The sequence below is a fragment of the Peromyscus maniculatus genome, chromosome 16 (assembly GCF_049852395.1).
Source record: "Peromyscus maniculatus bairdii isolate BWxNUB_F1_BW_parent chromosome 16, HU_Pman_BW_mat_3.1, whole genome shotgun sequence".
In the NCBI taxonomy this organism is placed as follows: Eukaryota; Metazoa; Chordata; class Mammalia; order Rodentia; family Cricetidae; genus Peromyscus; species Peromyscus maniculatus.
Window position 1 is genome coordinate 9,341,111 of NC_134867.1, and position 19,479 is coordinate 9,360,589.

Below are 19,479 nucleotides of genomic sequence, written 5' to 3' on the forward strand. Positions count from 1 at the left end.
CAACCAGAAACTATTACAGGCAAAAGACAAACATAAAATACGTACTTCTTGTGATTACATCTTCGTCTACTGCACTATCTCTAGCCACTGTCACACACACAAAATAGACATTTCTAGCAACATCTTAATCTATTTCCACATAGATACCACAGACAGCTCAAACATGCAACCATAAAAATGATCTCTCCAGTCAGCTTTGCTTCCTATACCATATCTATGCTCTATCTATTATTTTACGGTTCAGTGGAAACACCACCATTGGGATCCAACTCAGATCCCAGAAATAAGTACTTCCTCACTACATTCAATCTACTAATAGGTTTTTGTCAATTCTACCTTCAAAATAAATCCCACTACACTGTTCTCTGCTCCCATCACCATCGCTATCACATTCTCCACTTGGTGCCGATCATTCTCGTCTGCCTTATTCAGTCAGGAGCAGACTGCATGCCATGTCAGCACTTGCTGGCCAACACCCCTCCATACTGGCTTCTTCTCATTCCTCTTAAACCGAATTTTTCACCTTGGCATATAAGAACCTGTATAATCGTTTCTTTCCCATTCATTCCTCCAAACTGATCAACTCACCCTTTCCTCCCTGGTCTACTGACAACCAAGACATGACAGTCTTTCTTCAGGTTTTTGAAATCTACCTGCTGTGAACTAAATGATCACGCCCCATACCCCTACAGTCATGTTCCAAAAGCTTTATGATATGGGCTAGGAATTTTAGAGATGATTATGTCTGAGGATGAGCCTTTGTGAATGGGATTAGTGCTCTTATATATGAGACCCCAGAGTGCTTTCACCTGGACCCTGACAAGATAGTCATGAACAGGAATATCCCCTGACATGGAATCTGCAGGTGCCTTGATCTTAAATTACTCTACCCTCCAGAAATGGATAAAGTCAATGTTTACTGTTTTGAGTCTACAGTACTTTTGTTGTAGGAATCTGAAGAAACTAAGATCCAAATCAAGCTTTCTTGCCTTGTGTTTTGAAACATGGTTCTCCAATACAGCTGGCTCTTCCCATCCTTTAGAGTTCAACTAGTTTTGCTTTTCAGAGGTCTTCCCTAACCACCCTAATGCAAGAGTGCAAGTCTATTGGCATTGTTCTTAGCACCTCACTTAGCACTTTCAAACTAGTGTGTGGGGGGTGGGGGTGGGGATGACTATAAATACAGAGAGAGAGAGGAGGGAGGGAGGGAAGGAGGGAGGGAATCACAGCCTGCCTCCCAGCAAGGTACCATCCTTGAAGCAGAACAAGCACTTATTATACACCAAATCTGCTGGTGCTTTGATCCTGGACTGTCTTTGATCTGGACAATTCTAATGTAACTGTGAGCAATAAATTTGTTTATAAGTTAAAAAGAAGGTGTCAAGGAAAACACAGACATACTAAAAGAGAAGGACTTGTAAATTAAACACCAATCTCTACCTGCCCTTGGGATTATGCTATCTAAAAGTTCCTAGAATACTCCAATCTCCGTCCCTTTGCCCCTGATGTCTCATCTGCCTAAGATACCCTTAGGCCCAGATAAACACTATCTTCTAGACTGTACAGGTCTTCATTTAATGTCAAGCCCTCAGTGAAGATTTGCAGGCCTGCCTATATATTTGTGCTAGTGTAGAGAATCGGTGCCTAGTGACTGTCTGCATCATCCACTGGAATTGAAATGTCATGAGGATGGGAATTTCTTCCTGTTTTGCTCCTTGGGTATTTCCAGCTTCTAAAGCACAAACCATACAATATGCAATCAAATAACTATTTCTGGTGTAATTAACATTAAATAATGCCCATCAAAGATGAAGCAGATCATAGAGAAGCATGTCTGAGCAGAGTGGCAGGAAGGTCAAAACCAAGAAGAGCTTGAAAAAAGAAACATGGCAAACAAAATGAACTCTACAAACTACACTTGGCAGTAAAGAAAGAACCACAGGCAACACTACTGTGAAGACAGAATCATAGAAAAGAAAGGAGACCAGGCACGCCTTTAACCCCAGCACTCAGGAGGCAGAGGCAGGTGGGTCTCTATGAGTTCAAGGTCAGCCTGGTCTACAGAGCGAGTTCCAGGACAGCCAGGGCTACACAGAGAAACCCTGTCTTGAAAAACCAAAAAGAAAACAAAAGGAGAAAATTCTTTATCTAAAAGGAAAAGATCAAACAAAAACAAGGCTTCACTGAGTGAGGTCAGAGACACTGGTATACATTATTCATTACGCAGCTTTAAATTCATGTCAATCTCCAGATAAGCAAAAATTTCATTAGAGGAGGGAAAAAAACTAAAATTGAAAACAACACTAAATGAGCGCCAGTGAGATAGCTTGTGGATAAAGTCACTTGCTATGCAACCTGAGTTTAATTCCTGTATCCCATGGTAGAAGAAGAGAACCAACTCCCCAAAGTCATCCTCTGACCTCTACATGCACACTGTGCTCTTGTAACACCCATCATACACACACTCACAGGCACACACAATGTAATAATGAATAAAAAAATCAACACTAATAGAAGAGCTAGAGAAATGGCTCAGTAATTAGGAGTGCATACTGCTCTTCCAGAGGATCCAAGTTCGGTTCCCAGCACCCACAAAGGGTGGCTTCACAATTGCTGTAATCCTGGTCTCAAGGGATCCGGCACCTCTGACCTCCAAGAGTAACAGCATCTACATGTGTATATACTCTCATACAGACAAACCCAGACACTTAATCCAAATAAAAAGCACACTTTTTAAGACAACAAAGACCCATTAAGAGATGAACATGGAGAGATGGCTCAGCAGTTAAGGGTGTTCACTGCTCTTTTGGAGGACCAGAGTTCAAATGGAGAACCAGAGTTGAATTTCTGGTACCCACAGATGCTTGTAATTCCAGCTCCAGTCCATCTGATGCCCTCTTCTGGACTCTGTAGGCACCCCCACTAAGGTGCATATACCCTTATATAAACACTTAACCCATACACTAATCAAAACCAAAATAAATCTTTAAAAACAAAACAAGACATGGACTGGAATGACAGCTCAGTGGTTAAGAGGTAGAAGGTTCTCCTCCAGAGGACGTGAGTGCCTTGGTTCCCAGCAAGCGTATCAGGCCACTCTCCACCATCAATAATAATTCTAGCTCCAGAGGATCTGATATTGCTGGCCTCCAGGGGCACCTGCACTGGTGACACGTGCAGACACAGATACTCACACAAAATAAAAAAACACTTAAAGAACTGAAACATAGGATTATAAAATCAATATCAGAAGTTTTATGAAACAATGAACAACGAAGAGATGACTGAGTTCGTAGGATGAGCAAATATTCTGTCTGAAACTGAGCTCACTTTATTCCCTGACAGGCCTGTCATCCCTCTCCAGCAAACACCATTTGGAAAGTAAAAGTAATTACTAGAAAACAATGTAGCCAAAGTAATTCACGCTCCTTTTCACTAGGATACGACTCTTAGAACTTGTGTGACAGATCAAAGTGCAGGTATGTGTACTCAATAGTTCCTCTGATGTCTGGAACTCAACCTTTATAACTCTAATTCCATTACAACCATCTTGGTCTTAATAACTTAACATCTTGTTCATTTAAAAATCCCTTCCTCTGCCTCATCCAGGCAGTCCTCAAATCAATGGAGGAAAGAAAAAAGCCATCAGTCACCAGAACCCTGCCTTTGCATTTATAAGGGAATTCCAGAGAGGAAAGTGATCTGAGTCACAGGTAAAAGGTAGAAGTACATAACAGGAATGAACAGAACAGTCCCAGTCCAGTTCGTAGACCAATAAAAACAGCAAGATGAAAACATAAAACATCTGTTTTGAGCATGTTAGCCTCTAATATATCACCTCTACATCATTAGCCTCTAATGTCATACACAGTTCATTTTTATTTCATGTGCACTGGTGTTCTACCTGCGTGTATGTCTGTGAGGGTGTTAGATCCTTTGTAACTGGAGTTACAGACAGTGAGTTGCCATGTGGGTGCTGGGAATTGAACCTGGGTCCTCTGAAGAGCAGTCAGTCCTCTTTTAACTGCTGAGTCATCTCTCCAGTCCTGTCTATTTCCTCTTAAAATCAGTTTTATGTTAAAAGTGGCAAACTGGGGCTCAGTGTATTGGTATATAGATGTAATCCCAGCATTCATGAGACTGAAGCAGGAGGATCCTAAATTGAAGCCAGACCACACTGCAACCCTGTCTTAAAAAGAGAAAAAAGAGAAAACAGGGCCGGGCAGTGGTGGCACACGCCTTTAATCCCAGCACTTGGGAGGCAGAGCCAGGCGGATCTCTGTGAGTTCGAGGCCAGCCTGGGCTACCAAATGAGTTCCAGGAAAAGATGCAAAGCTACACAGAGAAACCCTGTCTCAAAAAACTAAAACCAAAAAAAAAAAAAAAAAAAAAAAGGGAAGAAAACAGTAGAGGTGTGTGTATGTGTGTTAAATTGCACACTATAAATTAATTAAGAAGTCTAACATTTTATAAGGAACGGAAAGTTTAATCATATTTAACAGTCAAATCTTTTATGCAAGTATATGGAACTTTATATCATTTTCTTTTTTAAAACTGTTGACTCAGTCTGAATGTGGTAATACACACCTTCAATCCCAGCATTTGGGAGCTGAAGCTGGGGCATTAAAAGCTTATCTAGCCTGAACTACATGAAACCTTGTCTCAAAATCTCAAATAGATAAAGAAGTAGACAGACTCAGGGAAGACTCACTGGGCCTTTTATTATTCTTGTTATCTTTTAGCAATTTACTCAAATCTCCCAAACAATGTGACATTGAACTGAAGACCTTCACATGGATTGACAACGGCTTCATAAATAAAAATGCTACTTTCTTTTCCGTTTGTGACCATTAACTCTGCTTCAGAGAGGTGGCACATTCTTGTATCTAAAATGAAAGCCTATAAAAAAACTGAAAGGCACATTATGCCTTAAATGAGTTTTCTTGGTTTCATAAGCTTTTCTTATTTCTCCTTGAGAGAGCTTCAAAATTAAAATTAGCATTTGAAAGTATTCAAAACTCGCTGAAACTTGTGCTTAGCTTTGGTGCTCTCCAGGTGCAGCTCTGAATGGGACAAACAGACCATTTGCTTTGTCTGAATTTGGACGAATTTACAACTGCACTGACAAAAAGATGACAACTCTATTACCTCACAAATAATCAGGACCCTGTCTTTGGGTCAAACAAAAACAACAAAACCCTTAAATATAAAAATCCATTTCCATAAATAAAATTAAGACTATTATACTCTTTCATGAAACACCTTAATAGTACTTCCTGATCATGTGAGAAAGAGAGAAAAAGAGTAAATCAAAACTTAATATTTTTACTAAGATCACACTATGTTTTGGTGATTTAAAAATATAAAATATACACCAACCACAGGTATGATGTAACGCAATACAGAAAGCATACCAGTGCAGTAACACTAAAGAACAAAAATGCATCTAGATGGCAGAGCCCCAGAACATGCAGTGTCATAAGCCCCCTGGCTGTCTGTGTCCCCAGGTGCTTGAGGATCACACCTCCTGACATTGTCAGTACAAGTTAGATGCTCATTGCTAACTCTATAATAGAAGGCTTCATACAAAAGGTGATGATGAAGTAAAAAGACATGAGAAGCCAAACAGTCAGAAAAAGAGAAACAGCATTCCAGACAGAAAGGGCAATGAACATCTACCTTCACAAACATTCGGTAGTTAACCTAAAGCATTTTATCACGCAATTCACATCTGTCTATCTGTGGGTACCGTGACATTCAAGCCAAGGGCAGAGGATGATTCCAGGAGTTGGTTCTCTTCCTCTACATGGGTGCTAGGGATGGCGCTCCAGTTGTCAGGCTTGTTGGCAAGTGCCTTCATCCACCCAGCCAGCTCGCCAGCTCTACTGTTCTACTCTCCAATTTATCTCGTGTGCGTGTGTGTGTGTGTGTGTGTGTGTGTGTGTGTGTGTGTGTGTGTGTGTGTCTGTGTGTGTGTCTGTGTGTGTGTGTGTCTGTGTGTGTGTGTGAGTGTGAGCGTGTGTGTGTGTCTGTGCGCGCGCGCGCGCGCGCGTGTGTGTGTGTGTGTGTGTGTGTGTGTGTGTGTGTGTGTGTAAAAGAGTAGGTAGTGACAGTGGTATGGAAACAAGACCTCATGTAGTTCAATCGAGCTAGAAACTTGGCTACATAGCTAGGACCCTGAATTCCTGGTTCTCCTGTATCCACCCTCAAGTTCTGAGATTAGTTGAAGTCAATGCTTTTCTTCAATCTCTTCTATCTGTATGAACTCCAGCTTCTCTGTTTTTGACAGGGTCTCTTGTTGCTGGCCTCTACCCCTAAGTGCTGGGTTTACCCAAATGTGTTACCACAACTGAGTAGGCAATGCACTTTTTTGAGATTTAAATCATTTTAATTATTTGGTAACAATTTTTGAAGGGACAAAAGTATGGTGCTTGCCAGGTTTTGAAAAATTCCAGATATATAAATATGAGATTGAATCTTGGATGGGGGTGGGGTATGATGGCATGATTTATGATTTGTATAACTTTCTCATCAAAATATTAGAAAATTCTACTTGTTACTATTTCATAATAGCAAAACTAAAAGATTGATATGAGGAATATAAAACACAAAATACAAACTTTTAGGACAGTGAGAATCTGTCTCACAAAAGAAAAATTACTGAGGAGACAGCTCTCTGGTACAATATGTGTTATGCAAGAATGAGGACCTGAGTTCTGACTGTGGCACTCACATGAAAGCCAGGAGTGGCCGCCTGCGCCTGTAACTCCATTGCTAAGGACATAAAACAGGCAGATCCCAGGGCTTGTCAGTCAGCCAGTGTGTCTAAAATGGAGAGCTCTAAATTCAGTGAGGCCCTATCTGAGCAAGTGAGGTGAAAAGCAATAGACAACCATACGCAAAGTCAACCTTTGGCCTCTGCAGAAGCATGCACACATAAGCAGCCACCTGCCACGTAACACACCCCAACACAATTTAATTTCTTTGTAAATCATAAAAGTTATGAGAAGCCATCTTTGATATACTTATCTGATCAAAATACTTGTTTTCATCAGCATAAAAATTCAGTATTTGCACTGTTATTTCCTCTATTCCCTCTGAATGTTGCTTTACTATGAACACCAACACCAACATCCTCCTTAACCTGTGACCTTGTCTGCAATCTCCACTATGTTAATGAGTTCACCTGCACACGGTTCCTCCTGCTGCAAGTCAATGGTCCTCATTGTCTTCTGTTCAGAGCAACATCACTGCTGCACTTTCAGTTCCTGGACCATTCCCTTTTATCCCCATCCGTGAATGGTAAGTGGACTCAAGCAATTAAAAGTACACAAGGAAGCTACAGCACCACATGCCTTGTAGTTTGTGTCAAGAATGGCAAATGCACAGTGATTAATCAATAGACACTAAGATGTAATGTTGTCCACACAAAAATGCTAGCAATAGAGGCTGGAGAGATGGTCCAGTGATTAAAAGATCTTCCAAAGGACCCAAGCTCATCCTCAACACCCACAACTCAGTTCACAGCAGTTCACAACTGCTGATAACTTCAGCTCCAGGATCTGACACCCTCCTTTGGCCTCCACAAACACACATGTGGCATATATATGGCATGTGCTGCATACTTTTTAAAAAATTAGCAACAAAATTATATTTTACATAATTATTTATGGTTAATTTGCCAAAGTGGCTACAATTTGAGCAACTGAATTAAGGAATGGAGAGTACTTGGCTACATATACACACTGGACCACAAGAAGCCAGAACTCTAAAATCAACTTTCTGTGTGTATTAAAAGGCAGTCAATGCACTCAAGAGTAAGAACCCACAGATCTCCAAGAGAAAGCACATGAACTCATTTTCCAACAAGAGTATTTGCTCCCTCTCCCCACTCACCTCACTGGCCCCCTCCCTTTATGCATCCCAGGCCACCTTAGAACTTGCTGCGCAGCTGATGACCTCCAACTTCTGATCCCCTTGTCTTCACCTCCTATGAGCATGCACCACCATGCCTGCTTGTGCTGAGGATAAACCAAGGCTTCTGAATGCTAGTCAAGCACTCTAACAGCGACACTGCATCCTTAGGAGGAGTCTCTCTATCACAGCAAGGCGAGAGGGCACCCACACAGAAGAAAACCTACTTCTGTCGGAAAGAGGCTGGAGCAGCACCCCTGGTCTGAGGAGAAACCCTCCAGGATGCATGCAGTTTCCTGCTATGATCAGAAAGAGCCATGCCTAAGGAATGACGATCATACTCTTCCTTCAGAAGTAGAACAAAAAGGTTTATGCTGTCTCAAATAATTTGCTAAGTGATTGGCCTGCAAGAGGATCCAGGAACACAGCAATACTGGCAAGCAGAAATGGAGAGATGACTAACAGTAGCTACTCTGTAGACTTGGGCCTGGAGGTCAGAGCTAGTTTCCATGGCTAATGCATAAACTGCTCACAGGTTATGGTTCTGTGCTATTTCACGCAGCACTTAGAAGTTGGGCTGTGTAGTTACCATTCTGCAGTCCCATCCAGAGCTGCTTGTGGTCTTTTTTCTGCATTTCATTGATGACTTGACTTTTATGCTTTAAAGCATCAGCTTCTTTCATACATGACATAAAATGAGCTTCGACTGCATCCTTGGATGGACAGTGTAGAAGGTCCTTTTCTGGAAAACTCTATCAAAGGAAAACACACACAACAAGTATGCAGATACAAATTAGCTTCTAAAGAGAGAACTTCCCCCATTTGCCAATATTCCCAGCATACCATATTTTATTATCACAATAACTACAAAATACTTTTTAAAAATTAACTTAAAAAGCATTACCAATTTGACACAATTTATACTCTTTCCAAATAATCCTCATCTGTGAGGTTATCTTTTGCAGCTTCCTAAGCATAAAACCTACAACGGACACCAACAATCACAAGTGAGTGGCCATTAGAGCCAGAGAGGGATCTACAAGAGGGTACTGACATTCCTCTACACCTGTCTTCAAGGGAAGGCCCACCTTAAGCCAGCCCAGGCAATGTAAGCATGGAAGACCCGGCCCCACCCCTCATCTACCATATGGCGGCATGGGCTGGGGAAACATGCCCTCCCTGCATAAACATCTGAGGTGGGTGGGAGAGCTGGCCCTGAGGTCATAGGAGAGGGAAAGCTGCCCCTGCTCCCCACCAGTTGCAACACTTGGGAGAGCAGGCCCTGCAGCTCACCTGGGCAGGACAATTAAGCCAACCCCATTGGTTGATGTGGGTGAGCCAGCCCCAAAGCTGAGAGCATGCGAGAGATGGCCCTATTATAGTCATCTGCTTTGTGGCAGCATGGGTGGGGGAGAGATTGTCCCCTTCCCCTCCCATCAACACCTGCGGCAGGTGAGAGATGGCTCTGAGGTGTAAGAGCTCGAGAGCCCTCCCTGCCCTTCATCAGCTGCAGCACTTGGGAGGGTGGCCCCTGTGTCATGCCTGGGCAACACAGTAGAGCTGGCTCTGAAGGTGGAGGTGTGGGAGACTGAACCTGGGGATGTGAAAGGGGAGAACTGGCTCCGCCTCTTGCTCATCGCTGCCAGGGGTGAACTGGCCAGGGCAATGCTGGAGAGCTCCCCCTGGTGGTGAGGACTGGGGAGAACTGGCAGGCAGACCAACTCTACAACTGCCCAGACCTAGAACCAGGGTTATGACTTGATCCACCCCAACATCCACCCCATCGATGATCTGCTGGAGCACATGAAGGTACCAGTTCTGCGGACCCAAAGCTCCAGGATCTCCACAACACAGGGTGACAAGATATCCAAGTGGAGTCCCAGTGAAGGCCCAGCATTGATAGTGTAGCAGAAGCCAGAGGCCTCGAACCAGCTCAATGATTCTCTGCAATGAACACTTGCAAGTAAAGATCTATGAATTAAAAAAAAAAAAAAAAAAGAAAAGAAAGAAAGAAAAGAGAAAGGAGGGCCCACCTCAATCTAGGGAGGCTCTGAAATCCGCCATGATAGGAACTCAGAAAAAACAGGAGGGGAGGGCAATAAAGGAAAACAGACAGCTTGAGTAGCCAAAGCAGCTGAGTGAAGTACCACAAGGGGTGACAAATGCCTGTCACAGCCCTTGGCTCCCACCTGTGAGCGCATCTCTTTCACATCTACCCAAGTGAGAGTAAAAAGATTTTTTTTTCAAACCTCACAATGAAATTACAAAATATCCTTGATTCATTACACTTCTAGTCTTTCCTAATATGCATCAACCACTGTATAGACATTCTTACCTTTCTGGTCTAAACAAATTCTCAAAGATAAAGAGTGTGATGCAATGTTTACTCTATCATTTATCTTCCAAATAAGAAGCATGACAAACTAAACTAAATTTCACTTTTACAGGAGTACGCTGAAAAATTCCTTTTATATATCCATTTACTTGGGGGGTAAGAGAATCTTTTTTATCATTTTGCACACACACTCCCCACCGTATTCTATGGACCAAACCCAGGACTTTCTGTGTCCTACCACTGAGCTAAATCTTCAGACCTCCCACCAGAGTTATAATTGTGTTATTTAATTAGAATATTCATCAACTGCCTGTAATGTATCTAGATGTGTTTGAAGTAACTTAATGGCATTGAATCAAAACACTACTTACAAGTGGGAAAAAAACCAATCTATTAGTAATACTATAAAACTGATGGTACTTTATTAGGACAATTAAGCAAATCCAAAAATACATTTTCCAAAATACATTTCCATGTCATATATAAAGAATCAAATATCTGATTAAACATGAACTCTCACTGTTTTATTACAGACTCACCTCTAGTACTAGATTCAGCTTTAGGATGAAAAACATAAAGTCATACTTTATAATAAAAATAAAAATTAGGATTAATAAAAATCCTTAAAAAAAAAGTTTTCCCAAGATTACTTTGGTGTACACAGACAAAAGGTTGGGAAGGGAGGGCATTTCCTCCCCAAATATTTTTTTCTAATGTACTATTTTTCAATAAAATAAAGAACATAAAAAAACCGTAACCCCAGGCCTGTTATAATCCCAGATTCAGGAGGTAGAGGCAAGAGGGATACAAATTTGAGGCCTGCATGGGTTATGAAGACTCAGAGCCCACCACTACCTCCTCTGTGGCCACCCCACCCCACAATCCCAAAGCTGATACAAGTTAGATGTCAAACACAGTGGCACATGCCCAAAATTTCAGAGTATGAAGACATGAATTCAAAATCATGTGCAGTTTGGGGACCAGCCAAAGCTACAAAACCCTGTCTTAAAATACAACAGAAAAGAAAGGAAAGGCTAAAAAACCCAATGATAAAATAAGAGCACCAGACACCAAATAATGTTAACATCTCTCAATTTTCTTAAAATTCTACTCCTACCAAAGTGTAACCTACAAGCTTAGCTATAAGCAATCATCACTCCTTCTTGTTACACTCTATAGGGGATTTATCTCTCATCATGTCTCCTTGGTCCTATTTGTTGACTCTTTAGATTCTCCCGTAAGAGTAGCTTTGCCCATTTCCCCTAGAAGTACTGCTTCACCTACATTCTTCCCACTGAAAACACCTATCCAAAGCCAAACACAAGCCTCAACCTCAGCTTCTCTTTGGCTTCAACTCTCCAGATCTATCACCACATTCACACCCAAGCCTTTCAGTTCTTATCAATTCACTGCCATCAGCTAAACACCTTTCACAGAAACACAGAAACACCTTTCAACTGGCTGGCTTAAGCACTCACCCAAAGTCTAACACATGTGACTATTCTCAATTCACACACAAGTTTCTGCTATCAACACTTCCCATTTTCATCTTTCTCTGCCTCATTTGCTTTACCAAAGCTAGTCTTAAATATTGGTATGTTTTCTGTTTAATGCATGTAACCTAGGACCCCTTTTCTTTTTCATTCCATACCCTCACCTTGAATAAGATTACATGCTTCCACACCATATATGAACTAAAGATTATCAATATTGTTTCCTACCAGGATCCTACTTAGAACCTTCAGACCCACACAATTTAGCAAGTGTCCCAGAGGTACAAGCAATTCAACAAATCCAAAGATAAACTAATGCCATCACCACCCCCTCCACATTTCCCATAACAAACCTAGTCTGCTACTTTATATCCTAAATAGATCTGCAATTTCCCCACTTTCAACACGCCAGGCTCCGAACTACTCACAGTTCTGAGAAACCTTGCAAAAGCACCCATGCAGTGTGTTCTGTTACTGTGATAAAACACTCTGACCAAAAGAAACTTTTAAGGGAGGAAAGGACTTATCTGCTCACACTTCCAGGTAACAAACCATCAACTAGGGAAGTCAGGGCAGAAATTCAAGCAAGAACTTAAAGCTGAAGCCGTGGTGGAATGATGCTTGCTAGCTCACTAACTGGAAGGCTTATCCTCAGCCAGCTTTCTTATACAGTCCAGGACTACCTGCCCAAGTTACGGTGCCACCCACAGGGGGCTGAACCCTCCGATGTTAGTTAACAATCCAGGTAATCCCCAACATACTGTTGCACAGTCCATTCTGACCTGGGCAATCCTTCAATTGAGACTTCCCCACAGATGACTCTAGACTGTCAAATTGATAGTTTAAGCCTACAAGGGTGCATACCTATAATTTTATACCCTTGACATTTTTGCACTTGGAGTCACAGTGACCCTCTAAACACTAAGCCCTAACCTTCTCCCCCAACTTTCTCTTATTTTAGGACACAGTCAAAGCCATCAAGATTCCAAATGACCTCAGGGTCTGCTGACCTACCCACCCAAAGCCCCCACCCTTTTCCCTGCACACACAACACTCCCTGCTTCAAGTTCCTGAGTCGCTCCAATTTTCTACATTCTTTCAGTTCTGCCAGCAACACACTCATTTCTGTCTTCACATCAACTGTTAGAGCACCCCTTTCCTCTACCTAGAACATTCTTTTCTCCTTGCCTAATCACTTATACATCTGGCCAAAGAATCCTCAGCTTCAGGTTCAGCTTCTATGGCACACTTTCCAGGAAACTCTCCCTTTCTCCCAAGTCAAGGTTAAACTCACACTGGATTCTGTAGAAGTTAGTAATACTGGCCAGTATTACAATGGCTATTAAGATATCCACAGGTAAGAGTACTCTGAAAGTCCATAAGGAAGAGGCAATGACCTCAACTCTCAGTAAATCTTTCTTAAATAAGCCAAATTACTGAGATGTGGTTCACACACAATGAAACAGAGGAAGTTTTAATGAATTTTGACTTTGAATAACTATCAACCAAATAAGATAGAGAACATTACAACACATAAATAACCACATCCCCTTGTTCCTCACCAAAAGTTAACCACAAGCACTACCACCACCCTCATTCTCCACCAAAAGTTGACTACAAGTTACTTTGTGTCCTGAGCAGCAGGCTCTTTTTCCTACCTCCACCAATCACTGATATGATCTGTTGCAGCAGCTTTGCCCATAATGAGATCTCACAAATGAAATCATACATGAAATAGTGTACCACTGACTTAGCATACTCTTGAGATTTACTCATGTGACTGCACACATCAGTAACTGACTCCTTTTTGTTACTCAGTTGTCAGTGAATGAATGTGTTGTACTGTGTTTAAGAAAACCTGTTGCTAGTATGGTTCTTTCCAACCTTTACCTGTTTAATAAAGCCACTGTGAACAGTAATATGCAAGTGTCATAGTAGACATCTTTTCAACTTTCTAAATACACAGCTACAAACAGCAACAAATGCCATCTAAAAACCGGTGAACTATTTTCTTCAAGTGACGGTATAATTTTAAACTCTCATCAGCGACATTTCACAGTTCTGGGTACTCAATGTCAAATTTGTTATCAGTCGTTTTCATTCTAGTCATTCTAGTGAGTGTAAAGTAATATCTCTCTCTGGTTTTCATTTACATTTCCCTGATGACTAAACATGGTAGATACATTTTCATGTATTTATTGGTAATTTCATATGTTCTGCAAACTTTCTGTTTAAATCTTTTGCATTTGTTCCAAAGCAACTGACATATGAGGTAAGAGGCTGAGCATAATGTGAATTCTGTGTGTACTTATACAAATATTGTCCCTGAGAAGCAGCAGGTGCACACCAAATTCTGTACCAGCTAAACAGATCTGAGTAGAAATGCAGAAAGTCTAAAACCCCCACATTAGAAATGCTTGAGGTTAGCAGCCACACCCACTAATACCAGCCAGTACATTTTCTGATTCCAAATAACCTTCCCACAGCTTCACAGATGGCATATGCCACCTATCTCCACAAGCAAACTTTGTCTTTTTCAACTTGAAATGACATCCTTACTGCAGTATTTATATACTTCTTAGCCACTTGTCCACATAAAACTGTTCAGAAAAGATATTCACCTGCAATTTACTTTCAGTTTCTTTAATAGCACTGGGGTCAGTTACTCAGTTCTAAAACAGGTTGGGAAATGTCTTTAGTGTTTGAGTGTCTTTGTGTCCTTCATTCATATATCCCAAACTCCTACAACAGTATTGGGCTACCACACAGCAGGATCTCAGTATTTACTGCATTAATAGTTATATTTTAACCTAGAATTCAAAATGCTTTAGAGTACGTACACACACACACACACACACACACACACACACACACACACACACCCTACGTGACACCAAGGCTTTTCTTTCAGTGGCTGAACAGGCCATGGGAACAGGTAGATGGGTGGGAGGGGAGGAATAAGGCAAAGGCCCCACAGCAGGGACATGTGTCCGGACATGGTTGCGGAGACTGTGAAGCTGATGAGAACTACTGAGGTGGCTGTGGAGCCAACATAAAACTTATCAGAACGTAATGGATGGAAAGCAAACAAACAAGAACAACAAAAACCTATGGCTGTGAAAGCTGGTGCCGTGCATGCCAAACTGTTATATCATGTTGAGCAGCCCAGGTCAGTTTGCTGAGACGGAAACCAACTTGGAGGCTGGAGGGATGGCTCAGCGGTTAGGAGCACTTACTGCTCTGTCTGAGGACCAGAGATCAGATCTCAGCAGCCACACCAGATAGCTCACAAACTCCAAGTCTAGCTCTAAGGGACCCACACTCCCTTGTGACCTGCATCTACACACACACACACACACACACACACACACACACACACACAAACACAAAGTTTTAAAAATTAAAAAAACAAATAAATGAGTCCATTTTAGGGAGACCCATCATACGTGCGATATATAAAAGTACAGGCCAATTTACAAGGCTGTGCTAACAACGGCACTGAAGCCACAATGGCCCAGATGCACGTCAAAGTGTGCACTGGAATAGGGGCAGCTATGAGCTTTCCAGATTACTAAACAAAATAAATTATGGCCAACTGTTACATTTAATCTAATTACCAGAATTATTCTTTATTTCTAAAACTAAAAGGAAAGGCTTGCTAGGCAACACTCGTCCTCTATGTCTCTTGGAAGTAGTTTCAATTTCATGCCACGGTAAACTGCAATTGTTACACAGACATGAAGCACATTCCACATACACCATGGCATACACAGATGCATATTAGGACCATGGCAGTACCTGTACAGTTCTGATAACTAAAATCTACAGTAACACACTATTTTGCAAAGCTCCTTACTATAGATGCACAGAGAAATAATAAATAAGCATCCCATACATGATGACTCTTGCATGCTCTTTATGCCTCTCCACTGGCCCACTGCCACTGGAGAGCCTCTTGCTAGTGATAACTCAAGATGTACCTCAGAATCCTATAATGCTGCTCAGCAATTGGAAAGTAGGAGGGGTACTACATAAGTAAAGAGGGAGGAGACCAGTATGTTAGTTTTTATTTTATTTCTTAAGATGGGTTTCATGATGTAGTCAAGGTTGGACTCAAATTCCTCATGTAGCCCAAGCCCTAGCTGAGCTTGAACTCCAAACCTTTCTTTCTCTACCTCCTGAGCACCAAGGCCACTCACTCCATCACTATGCTCAGCTGTAACCAGTATTTTACAACTTATTAAGACAGAATCAGGCAATATTAAATTTACCTGGCTTCAAAAACTACAGAAATGAATGTGTCTCAAAACAGAGGCTCATCAAATCTTTTGACTTCTGTCAAAGTAGTTACGGAACTTCTCAACAGTACTAGGTTGTTCTAATTTCTACTTTCATGCCTACATTTACACCTGGGCATTTTATTTTTATTTTATATTAGTTTAGAAATATAACACTCTATATTACATATAGGTTATATATAACAAGCTTTATAACCTGTTGTAAATCTAAAACATAGTTTACTCAGCCCTAAAAAAGAAAAATGTTTATATATTGAATTGTTTGCCAAAAATTTAAAAGAAATTGAAGAATATTTCAGGGCAAAAAGAACCTCAGTGAAAAGCTAGGGAGTCAATGACTATCCTGGAGTGAGCGATGAGTCAGATGTGCAAGCACACACCTGCAATCTCCACACTAAGCCGGCTAAGCAGGAGAGCCACTGTGAGTTTGAGGCTAACCTGGACTACACAGTAAGGTCCTTGACAGGATGGGCTATAGACAATGTCTTAAAAACAAACAAAATAGGAGAAACAATAAATAACATATTTGAAAAAATTTCTATGCTTTTAAGAAGCACAAATGAAACAAATAAGAAATGCTTTTTAAACGATACCTTGAAATGTACTGTGATGTTCCAAGGAAGAGCTGAACTTGATGCAAGAAGATCAAATAGTAAACCAATTGGATAATGCCTAAAAATGAAAGGTATATCTTAAAAAGAGAAAAAATACATAAATTTATAACTAAAACCCCAAACAAATTTCCAGCACATTTTATTACCCACTGTCCTAGGCTTTACTGGTTAATCACAGAAAACTAACTTTACACAGCTGCATGCCTGGGTTAATACATGCGCTCCATCCAGTTGCCAGGTATTTTCCTTCTAAACTTTTCATTTCCCACAGGAGCCTCAATACACCCAAGGGGATTCTCATCAGCTGCTCTAGTGTAGTGTTAATTGTCATCCTGGTACTTATAAGAGGAAACTCTTCTTTGTTGGTTGATTTAAACACTAAAATATCTTGTTTATTTTTGAGAGAGGACCCCACTATGTACCTGTGGCTGACCTATCTTAACCAGAATACACATAGCAAAATCAATCCTTCTACCTCTACTTCCTAAATGCTGGGATTACAGATGTGCACAAGCACATCTGGCTTTTTACAGCAACTGTTTTGTACTGTTTTTGAGATAGTATCTCATGTAGCCCAGGCTGGCCTTGAACTCCTGGTTCAAGTGCTGTGTTGCTAAAGCCAGTTTCTGTTTTATCTTTTTCCTTTTTAACTAAAAATAAATAAACGTATTTATTTTTATGTTGTATGGATGTTGTATCTTCAAGTATATCTGTGGACCATAGGCATGTAGTGTCCTCAGAGGCCAGAACAGAATTACAGACGGTTGTGAGCCACCATGTGGATGCAGGGAATTGAACCCAAGTCCTCTAAGAGCAGCCAGTGCTCTTAACCAATAAGCCAGCTCTCCAGCCCCTGCTTTTTATTATCAAAATTTAGAAATTTCTAAGTGTAAAGACATTCATCTAAGAGTATGTAAATCCCCTGGTTTATGATTATTTCTCTTAACATTACACATGTATGAAAATATCTAGCCTTTTAACTATGAAGTCATATTAATACAGATTCAGAATATCCTTTACAAAAAGCATCAAACCCTCTAGGCATGGTTGCACATGTCTATAATCCCAGCTTTTAGGAAGTGGAGGCAGAATCCAGAATTCAACTGTCAACCTCAGCAACACAGCAAGTTTGACACCAGCTTGGGCTATGTGAAACCCTGTAAATAATAATAATAATAATAATAATAATAATAATAATAATAATAATAATAATGATGAAAGAAAAGGTTGGAGAGGTGGTTCAAACAAGCCTGCCTACTTAATTCAACCTCCTGATCCTAAACTGAGAAGAACAGACTCCCACAAAGTCAACCTCTAACCTCCACAAGCACTCCATTGCACATTCCCTACACACAGACAGATACACACACACACACACACACACACACACACACACACACACACACACACACACACACACGAAATAATAAAACATTTTAAAAAGGAGTGCAATACTATTGCCCAGGACACTTCACAGAAATAAATCTTCTTACCCAGATAATCACCAAACTGAACATTGACAAGTTATTTTTCACTGAGTAAAACAAGGGCAACTCCAACTGCAAACCCTAGTAATTTAACACACTTGCCTAGTTACAAAAGCCTGAGTGTGATGTACAGTACTACCCCTGTCCCTGAAAAGGCATTTTACAAAAAATTTTTTAAATTCCAAAAATCCACACCCTTACAAAAACTGAATAGAAAAGATAAAAACCACAAAAACTACTGGAGATATGAGAATAATCTACAAGAGGAAGAACATCCCATGTTCTAAAGAGAACTATGCAAGTCTGCACTGAGCATCTTGCTGGAATGTTTTCTTAAATTGCATGTGGTGCTCAGTCACTGTATTTCATCTAAGTTTAAGATCAGCAGTGTTTCTTTTTTTTTCAATTCAGAAGTCAGTTTTAACTTCTTACTTCCATAGTCCATTCTGAAAATAGTTTACATAACATTTAAAAATCGCATTAGAGATACTTATCTTACCAAAACAAAAGACCATTCTTAATTTTGTACTCAAAGGTCAATGATCTAATTTACTTTCTTTCTTCTCTCTACCATCTTTGTCTGTAGTGGTAGGGACTCAAATCCAGGACCATTTTTTATAGGCTAGGCAAGAATTCTCCTACTGAGCAACAAACACAGCCAGATTTTAAACATGAACAGGGTTTACTGCCAAAGTAATCTTTAGAGAATCTAGAAGTGTTACAGTATGGAAATATCAAACATAAATGACTACTTCAGTTGGAGTAATAACGTCACTCCTTAAAAGGCAGTGTTAGAGCACCCTCTGCTGTCTAATCAAATCATTCCAATGTCTTAAGAGTTTCAGCTGGATTAACACTTCTGTTTCTCAGATAACTTTTAAGAGTTAGCAATACAATACACTAAGAGCAGGACCCCATGATAAAGTACTTGTTGCCTACAAGAGACTGTGTCTTAGGAGCTATCTGAGCATCAATAACATTTTTCCTTTTTGAGACAGGGTCTCTCTACAGAGCTCTAGCTATCCTGGAACTCACCATGTAAACCAGGCTGCCCCCAAACTCAGAGGGACCCACCTTCCTCTGCCTCCTGAATGCTGGGATTAAAGGTGTACAACACCATGCTGGGCTTGTATTGATAACTCATTGGGCATTCTGTGTGTCTACCACTTCCCTTAAATACCTTTTTATTATAATCTGGGCAAATTAAAATAAGCAACTAGGAAATTCAAGAACAGAATAGGGGTAAATATTAAGTAGAATATCAGCAGTTACGGCACAAAAGGCCATGAACTGAAGCTCTCAATGCCCTAGCCCTGCCAAGCTTTCTGGAACGTACCT

The 19,479-nt window shown here is 40.8% G+C and overlaps 1 protein-coding gene across 5 annotated transcripts in view; it reads right to left on the reverse strand.

The window, feature by feature from the left end:
• Positions 1-19,479, reverse strand: part of Atg5 (autophagy related 5) — a 110,566-nt gene that overhangs the window by 72,846 nt on the left and 18,241 nt on the right. For all 5 annotated transcript variants that reach the window (XR_013044969.1, XM_006996703.4, XM_006996704.4 and 2 more), the window contains exons 4-5: positions 16,634-16,712; positions 8,504-8,666 (exon numbers count right to left, since the gene is read on the reverse strand). Coding sequence is in view for 4 of the 5 variants with exons in the window: in XM_006996703.4 (XP_006996765.2) it covers positions 8,504-8,666; positions 16,634-16,712 (242 nt within the window). In the remaining variant the exon portion in view is untranslated. The remainder of the gene's footprint in view (positions 1-8,503; positions 8,667-16,633; positions 16,713-19,479) is intronic.